The 10,000-nt window shown below is 38.4% G+C and overlaps 1 protein-coding gene across 1 annotated transcript; it reads left to right on the forward strand.

The window, feature by feature from the left end:
* The first annotated feature begins 19 nt into the window (after nt 1-19).
* LOC135226207 (rho-associated protein kinase 1-like) lies at nt 20-1,645 on the forward strand. Its single transcript, XM_064265650.1, has one exon. It carries the CDS (start codon nt 20-22, stop codon nt 1,643-1,645), a length of 1,626 nt encoding a protein of 541 aa, XP_064121720.1.
* Nucleotides 1,646-10,000: the final 8,355 nt, after the last annotated feature.

Consider the following 10,000-nt stretch of genomic DNA (forward strand, 5'->3'; position numbering starts at 1 on the left):
AATTTTACTCGGATTAGTGATGTCGTTGGTTGGATCCCCGTTCTTGTTTGGATCCGCCAACGTTGGATATATTCTAGGCAAAAATCTGGTAGTTTGTCTTCTCGGAGGGTTACTTGCGTATGTAGTTGGAGAATACTTCACCGAACTATCATCTTTGTCCCAAGAGAAGGAGTTACTGCTGAAGGAGTTAGAGCAAGCCTACCTGATGAACCTAAGTCTCCTCGACGAAATTGAGGCCAGTAGCGATAAGGAAGATCTTCTAGCCGAAACGATTGAAGAATTGGCCAAGGATTTAGCAGACGAACAGTTTCGCGTCGAAGAGCTGGTCACTATTGTTGATGAAGATCAGTTGAGGCTGACGAAAGCTGAGAACGACAATGAGGATATTGTTTCTCTGAATCTGCTCCTAAGGAAGGAAAATGAAAAATTTCAAGATATGATCATCCAGCAAAATAAGGAAATTGACAATCTGGAGACACAAGTGAAACGCAAAGGCACAGAATGTGCAAGGAACTCAGAAGTTATTCGAGAACTGAGAGAAGAAATAACAGATAACGAGTTATACTGCGATGCTCTCGAAGAGAAGGTCAAGAGACATGAAGAAGAAGCAAAGAAAATGAAGCAGCTGGTTTCAGATCTCAAAGAAAACCTGAAAGAGTTTCAAGATCAAGTAAATGTTCTTCGTGCCAGAAATTGTGATCTCCAGAGCAGTCTGGAAAGAGAGGCACATGAGAATTTAGGTCTGGAGAGGAAAGTGCAAATGCTTCAAGATGGAAATCAATACCTTCAAAAGGATCTGGCTCTTAAGGAATCGCAGATGGTCGCCTCGATGGAAGCGCTTCGCGATGAAAGGAGGAAAAATGAGATCCTGGCAGAGGAGCAACTAATGATGAAAAAGAGGATCTCTGAATTAGCTGAAGAAATGGAGAAAATAAAAGTTTCACTCGTGGAAAAAGAATACGACATTAGCTCAGCAGTTGAAGATATGGAAAAAGAGAGAGATAAGAATCGCCTTCTGGTTGAAGAACTCCTAGTACTAAGAAACTGGATCGCTGAGTTAGCAGAAGAAAATGAGGAAATAGAAGGATCTTCTCAAGAGCAAGAGAAAAATGAAGAAGACAAAGTTAATGAAGTGGAGTCAGAGGTCACCCAGGACAATGAAGGATATTCACAGGAAGCAAACGAAGTAGGAGAGTTAGAACGGGAGAACGTAAATCTGGAAGACATGGAAGTCACAGAGGACAATAAAAAGGAAAAAGAAGAAATGGAAGAATGTCCTCAAACTAATAACGAAGAAGACAATAAAGTGGACAAGAAAAAGACCCGCAACAAGAAGAGGAGAAACAAGAAGAGGAGAAAGCCTCCTGGAGAAGAGGACAGCAGCAGGTTGCGCGTGGTCCAGTCTATGGTCCTTGAAACGCACAATGAAAACTTGCACAGTATCATGTTACCTGCTGAATTCCAGGAGCTCCTCCAGAAAAATGAAAAGTGTCTCGCCTTCATCAAATATAAGAACAATGTCGTGCTCAACTTCATGCACCACGACAAGGCGCATGTACGAGCTGTGCTTAGCAGATGTTCCAAATCTACTGCTGAGGAAGTTCTCGTCGATATCCAGAAATTGCTTCTGAGGATTCTAAAATAGGATAAGGATTCGACCACCGAGGGTGATGTTTTGCCCACAAGGAGCAGCAGTCGCCCACAAGGATGAGGAGATGCCCACCAGGATGAGCTGTCGCCCACAAGGAGGAGCTGTCGCCCACAAGGAGGAGGAATCGCCTCTCAAGGAGATCTACCTAAGGGAATGGAGTCGCCCCCGAGCTTATAGTAGACGAGTCGGTTACAGTTAGCGGGCGGACTGGTGCCCTTAATTCAGACTGGCGGTGTCTTGGTTCTGTTGCGTCCTGTCCCGGAGGCGTCGCGATCTTCTTGGTCTTTTCGATGGGATTGACTGGAGGATGGGTGTTGGCTGGTGCCCCCCCACCAGCCAACGGGAGGTTCCCCCACCTCCCATTTAATATCCCCCCCTCCCCTCCAGCCAACCCCATCGACGAGATCAAGAAGATCGCGCCGCCCCCGTAACTTGACGTACCAGCGCCAAGACACGGCCAGCCCACCATTCCAACCGCTTTGACCCACCCGACTACAATAAGTACCTACCAGTGGACTTTGTATCTTCTTTCATGCACTTTTGTAACTTTTGTGACTCTTGCACTTCATTCATTTTTGTAACTCTCACGTAATTCTTTCACTTTTGTAACTCCATTGTAATTCATTAAGTTTTGTAACTCCTATGTAATTCATTCAGTTTTGTAACTCTATTATAATTCATTCACTTTTGTAATTCTATTTTAATTCATTCACTTTTGTAATTCTATTTTAATTCATTCACTTTTGTAACTCCTATGTAGTTCATTTGTAACTATTGAAATTCATTCACTTTTGTAACTATTGTAATTCATTCACACTTTTGTAACTCCATTGTAAACGCATTCGCATTTGTAACCCTCTGAGAAAATAAAACTACCAAAAAAAAAAATTCTTTTTTTACTTATACTTAGAAAACCTTATAATACTATACCAGCTATAAGCTGAAGATGAGGTCAAAGATCTCATACAACGACCTCTTTTCATAACAGCTCCCTCAACCAGTCATTTCCAAATTACTGTATATTTTTGTTAAAGATAAATTTGGAGCTGTTCCAGTTCATTTCATGGTCATGTTTCCAACAATGGTTGACAGGAGAGCTGTTACAAAAAGTGGCCGTTGTATGGAGGGTAGTTCCTCGTTGGACGAGTGGGTTACGTGCTTGCTTACCGATTCAGTAGTCATGAGTTCGATTCCCCACTCTGCCAATATGGAATCAGAGGAATTTGTTTCTGGTGATTAGAAATTAATTTCTCGATGTAATGGGGTTCGGATCCCACAGCAAGCTGTAGGTCCCGTTGCTAGGTGACCAATTGGTTCCTAGCCACGTAAAAATATCTAATCATTCGGGCCAGCCCTATGAGAGCTGTTAATCAGCTCAGTGGTCTGGCTAAAGTAAGATACAAAAGTTATACCTAACTTTTGTTTGAAGGGTATAACTAGTCTTTCACGTGAGACGATCAATTGACGAATGACCTCTGAATCATTCAACGCTAAATCCCACATTCACCACATCTTTAAATAAAGTGTGGAAAACGAGCATTAAAGTTTGAAAGCTTAAAAAACTCATGACATCATATGTTGCTTCAATAGGATTTTCAACCACCTTCCTGACCCAAATTCCACATTCACTTTATTCTGTCGAAAAGAAAGATAGAGCTTTCCAGACGCACAATAATCTGGAAATCGCCAACTTTTGGCGAGTGTGGGTTTTAGCATTGCACGCCTCAGTGTAGACAGTATATGAAAAGTTTTAAGTATAGTATTTTTAATTCAGCTGATTCCTTTAGCCACATCTGATGCAGCTGTTGCCTCTCCTTCTTTCTTCCAGGTAACACTGTTGGTTAATCTATGGAGGACGAAGGTGTTACCTGAACTGGCTATCTTCAAATAAGGCCTGTTTTCTTACGTTAACAACACGTTTTAAATTATATATATTTTTTCAAGACTTTTTAACCAGTTTGGGAAGGAGAATCGAGGAAGGTTTCGAAAGTTCTCGTTTGTGTATATATTTCTAATACATATTTGCATTTGCATCATTGTGGATTTCTTGAGCAATAAGTAAATTGCTAATAGAATGCAGTACCTTCGATGCATATTACTCATATGAAGCTGTTACTTTAATTAAATGTGTAAGTTAGGGTCTCCTTAATAATATAATAATAATAATAATAATAATAATAATAATAATAATAATAATACTCAAACAAAACAAAAACTTCTTTCAGTTTTTCTTCTGAAGATTGAAAAAGAAACCCACAAATTCAATTTGTAACTTGTTTACTTCTAAGTATTTACATTTAGTTTTACTCCACACTCGAGTACTTTCAGGCCCTCTGTGGCCCATTCTCAAGAGATGTTTGGGATGTTAGCCTGGGTCAAGGCCCAGCAGTCTTCTGGAACTTCTTCTCGTTGTGCTGTCATTATGCGATGGCTGTTCTGGTTTTCATGAGAGTTGCCAATCCCCTCTGTCGCTCTGATATCCTGAGCTGATGGTCAATGGGATTCACCCTTGTGGTAAGGGTGTGGTCACCGAAAGTCTGTTGGGCAGGAAACCTAATCTCCAGGTCAGCGGGTCAATCTTAGCTTCTTTTAATATCAAAGCTCGGCTTATGGGATCTTCTGAGGTAAAACCTTTGTTTCCTTCAATTACTTTAATCTCTCTGATAAGTGCACCTTCTACTACCCTCCTGTGACTAATTTTGTTGCTTTTGTATATAAGCCTACTGTTTTTGAAATCCATCCTATGTCATTTTCCCAACAATGTCTAGCTATAGCACTCCCCTGAGAGTTAAGCTGTACTGCCCTTCTATGTTCTTGGACTCTAGTCCTTATTCCCCTACTGATTCCCCCACATATCTGTCTCCACAATTATTGCAATTGATTATGTATACCCCGCTACATCATCTGTATTACTGTCTTCTCCTTCCAATTTATTTTTACATACTTTGTTTTTTAAGGTATTATCAAAGGTATATACAAATTTATATTGACTTTCTTTCATTTTTGAAGTGATTTGTTTCATTTTAGGCATAAAGGGAGGGCAACTATTTTCTTGTTTTCTTTATTCCATGTAATCTCTACATTCGCTCTGTAAAATATTTTTCTAGCTTTGTTGAGGTGCCCTTTTTTCTGAACCATTCCGGGTATGCTAATGCATCGAAGCTTTTTATCGATGTAATTTATTTCTTGCTCTATCTTGCAAGGGTCACACGTTCTCATTGCCCTGAGAAATAAACCTGTTAGAACCCCTATTTTTTATATCATGACTATGAAAAGAGAAGAAATGAATATATGAGTTTGTATGTGTGGGCTTTCTATATGTGCTGAATTCATATCCTGTTTCTTTTCTTTTCTATGAGTATGTCTAAAAAAGGGAAAAAAGGGCAGTTTATTATTGTTACTTTTCTCTAAAGTGAACTGGATATTGTTATCAAACTTATTGAGCTCATCTAGAAAAGTTTCTATTTTATTTTCCATCCCCTTGCAGAATAGCAAAAATATCATCCACGTATCTCCACCATCCTTGCAGTTTTAAGTTAGGGACATTCACATTAGGAACTAGATTAGTTTCGAAATATTCCATATAGATGTTAGCGGATATAGGTGATAATGAGGACCCCATAGCTACTCCATATTTCTGTTTGTAAACTTGTCCCTCAAACGTGAAATAAGTATCACTGACACACAATTTAATCAACTCAAGGAAGACGCCTATTTCGATGTTTGGATGAAAATACCCCTCATTATGTTAGTCTGAAGGAATTCTAATACTTTATCTAAGGGGACATTGGTGGAATAATGCTACTACATCAAAACTAACCATGTGTCCCTTTATATTCTTTTTCTTAACTTTGTCTATGAAAATCTACTGAATGTTTAATATGGGATTCTGAAAATAACCTAAGTATATTCTTAGTTCTCCAGCTAACCACACAGCTAAGTTTGTTAGGAGATTTCCTACTAGAAACAATAGGGCGTAGTGGGCAGCCCTCCTTGTATTTTGGGTTTTGGGGCTGCCATATATATATGCAAGTTCAGGTAATTTACTTGAGAATAATTTATTGCATAGCATGTCCTTCCCATTACCATAGTCTACTGATTATTTTCTCACATTCTGATTAAAGGTATTCTGAAGCTTTTGGATTGTTGGAGGATTCTCTATTTTAGCATAAGTAGTTTCATCATCTAGTAGCCTGTACATTTTAAACCCTATATTCTGAGCTATTCATGATGACAATACTACCCCCTTTGTCAGCTTTCATAATTCTAATATCTTTGTAGCTTTTTAATCCCTTCAGAGCGATACTAAATCTCCTTGGCAAGATATCTCCAAGTTTGCTTTCATTACTCCCTATCATCACTCCTCTGAGAAAGGAGCTAATCATTGTGATGTTCAACATTAAGGTAGTTAATCTTGCTGTTGAATTCTATGTTAATATTGTTTGTAGTCCCTGGCACAAAAATTTAATCCTAGCCCTAGTGCTGCTGTTCATCCCTAGTTACAAATTGAATTTGTGGGTTTCTTTTTCAATAATAATACTGTTAAAAAGGATGGCAGAATTAAGCGAGTTGATTTTATATATTGTTTTTTTGTTTTTTTTCTATTTTCCTTACAATTCGCTTCTCAGGCTCAGCGATGTTTCTGAGTAACTGGCCAATATTCTATTAGGAATTTTCCAAAATTATAAATGCTGAAGGAATCTTTTATTAGAACAAGATATCAGGTCCAGGTCAAGCAGGGGTCGTCGTCAGTGCCGGTATTGACGACGACCCCTGCTTGACCTGGACCTGATATCTTGCTCTAATAAAAGATTCCTTCAGCATTTATAATTTTGGAAAATTCCCAATATGAATATTGGCCAGTTACTCAGAAACATCGCTGAGCCTGAAAAGCGAATTGTAAGGAAAATAGAAAAAACAATATATAAAATCAACTCGCTTAATTCTGCCATCCTTTTAACAGCATTTGCCTAAAAGAGGGTCTTCTACCAAAATAATAATAATAATAATAATATTCTCGAAGACGTCCCTCTTTCAAACAAACCTCATTAAAAATGTTAGGAATGAAGAAGTCTGAGGGAAAATAATTACGTAGGGAAAATTAGCTAGGGAAATCTACTACTATGAGATTCAGGGCCTCTGTAACACGGTTTTTTGGACTTTGCTCCTTATCAAAGCATCGGATGTAGCTGAAAGTTGACATATGTATATTTTACAACCACACACAAATTTTGTCAGCATTATCAATAACCTAAACCCGATCGTTTTAATTTTTATAGAGTAAAAATGATCTAGCCGACGCCATGGCCAATGATTACGAGCCAAGAGTCGAAAGACATTCATTACGTAAGCAATGTAAACACCTTTTGACGAATTGTTGCTTCGCCCATCTACCAGACAGAAACCCATTTACCTTGTTTCATCGGCTCTGAAACCCAAAGACTTTATGAATGGCGGAACGATACATAGATATGGATGGGGTATCTGTGCTAGCGTAGGAATACTACTGTAGCAGTAGTGCCGCAGCAGTATAACAGTAATATACATAAATTAAACGTTTAGGCCAACTGCTGGGATCCTTGAGGATCATTTAGCACTTCTTACAACTACTCGAGAATTCGAGAAATTAGTTTTTATAGCCAGAAGTTAAATTTTCTAATCCAACAATGCCCATGATAGCCTTCAGTGTTATCCTGAATTATAACGAAGCCGAAGTGGGTGGAGCCTCATGAAGTCATCACCCTGACGATAATTATTGGTGAAGTTTTAAAGCCAAAATACGATACCGGCTATTTTTTCCCCAGTAAATAGGTAGATAGCCAATAAATAAAAATTGCTTGCCATTGGATATAGCAGTTATCATATCAAGCTTGTCTACTATGTTTTGAAATTTACCAACTATTTCCCTACATCTTGTCAATCTGATTGTGACTATATAGTAGACTGTAATTTCTTAGGACCACTTATTTTGGGAGGGTTAGATAAGAGTAGAAGTGTTTTTGTATTTATTAACATATTTTGTTTGGTTTGTTCATTATGACAATTATCAGTGGAGAGGTTCCAGAGTTCATAAAGGTGTACTGCTTTGCTTGTATTTAAATGTGTATATCATTGTTGCCAGAGGTATAGCCTTCGTTACGTATAGCCAATCATCCATCGAGAAAGAAGGAAGAAATGCTGTCATAACGAGTGCGTTCGAAACCTTTTCTCTGAGTAAGTTGGCCCGTCTTCAAAAAAAGTCACGTTTACATTATAAGTACAAAAATTTTTCAACCTATGTAATGCAGAATACAGTCAAAATTTATGTGTAGATATAATGTGTATTCTGAATAAGCGTTATGTTTATGAAATGCATAAATAAAAAGTTATTGCGAAAAAACCGTGTTACAGAGCCCCTGAATCTCATAGTAGTAGAGTTATGGTAGATGAAGGGGAAGGGAAGGTAGAAAGTGTGGTAGGAACAGATTGCAGTCGTAGCTATTTGAAAAATGAGACTAAACAGACCATCAACTCCGCCAAAACAAAATAGTGTTGATTCCAGTGGAAAATCTGAACTTTGACACTTCCAGTGGGTGGTTACGATAGATTAGAACAATCTGTAAGATTCTTATAGGGGTGGCACCGGAAATTGGAAAAGTCACTCAAGAGAAAGTAGGGTGTATCCCAGTAGAAATTAGGGAAGAGCCCAAATTGACAGAATAGGTTCAGACTTCATTTGAAATCTCAGAGAAGATCAGTTAAGAACTAAGAACTGGACGCAAAGGTTGTGTCGGTAACCTGTGTAATTTGTGTTGTGTGTAACTGGCAGTGAATTGTGTGTTATAATGATAAATAAGATAAACAAAGTGGTGTTTAACTTGCCCAGAGTCCCATCATAAGTATCCATGCCATAAACTCCTGAGAGACTAGATAAATGAAAGGAATTGAATTAATCTGATTTCAGAATCTGCAGAAGTCCAGTGTAAATAATCTATAATACAACAATAAGTTCCTAAGAAAAGAAAACTCAACAACAAAGCAATACAGATGAAGAGTACCCCATATAACAATAAATAACCTTTACAAATACAAACCAAGGCTACCAAAGAAAGACTGACTAATAATAAAGAGAAGAGAAAAGAGAAAAAGAAAAAACGAACGAACATATACAACAAAAAGAGTGGACATTAAGTTTATTCTCCTTAACGTTTCCCTAGTTTATTCTACCATTGACAAAAGACGAAGGACGCCAGGGGTACAATCATGTAGCACTCATACCCTTAAGCGGGATTGAAGCCAGTAAGAAAAATATACCCCCTCCCCTCCCCACCCCCCAAAAAAAAAGAAGAAAAAAAAAACACTTGAAGCCCGCTTGAGGGTATAAATAAATACATGGTGTTGCTCCTTTCCTTTATGGACTGACCTAGAGCAGTTGATAAAAAATTACTTGACATCATCATCAGCATCCCGACATTCAATCTTTTTAATAATGATAATAATGAATTATTTATTTATTTATTTATTTATTTATTTATTTATTTGGTCTCTCACAGTCATCCTATTTGACTGTGCGGGGTTCCGGGTTGCATCCTGCCTCTTTAGGAGTCCATTTCTATTTTGACTATGTGCGCTGTTTCTAGTAGCACACTCTTTTGCATGAGTCCATGAGCTACTTCGGCAAGTAGTTTTTCCAGGTTCCTTTTCAGGGATCTTGAATCGTGCCTAGTGTTCCTATGATTATGGGTACAATTTCCACTGGCATATCCCATGTCCTTCTTATTTCTATTTTCAGGTCTTGGTACTTATAAATGTTTTCTCTTTCTGTTTCATCAACTCTGTTGTCCCATGGCATTGCGACATCAATGAGTGATACTTTCTTTTGATTTTGTCAATCAACGTTACACTTGGCCTATTAGCACGTATCACCCTATCTGTTCTGATACCAAAGTCCCAGATGATCTTTTCTTAATCGTTTTCTATTACTCCCAAAAGTTGTTCATACCACATGTTACTGCAAGCTATAGTAGATTCACATCAACCGTGCATTTGATGTCTGGGGGGGGGGGGGGGGGGGGGGAGGCCCGTCTCTTACGACACTCCTGATTGGCTGTTGATAAGCCATTCAAAGGGCTGCAAACTCTCAGTCTTTCGAGAGAGTTCACATAGGCAGGGTGTATGTTCCACCTCTCCTGAGGGATACTTTTGAAAGACGTATCCCTTAGGACTGTGAAGTCTCGAGAGAGACTGAGAGTTTCCATCCTGTGATTGCTTATCAACAGCCAATGACAAATAGAACCGATTCTCTTTTGATTTTTCTGTGGAAAATAGGTGAAGAAAAGAAAACCGAAATAAAAAAAGTCAATGATTTGG

The sequence above is a fragment of the Macrobrachium nipponense genome, chromosome 14 (assembly GCF_015104395.2).
Source record: "Macrobrachium nipponense isolate FS-2020 chromosome 14, ASM1510439v2, whole genome shotgun sequence".
Lineage (NCBI taxonomy): Eukaryota > Metazoa > Arthropoda > Malacostraca > Decapoda > Palaemonidae > Macrobrachium > Macrobrachium nipponense.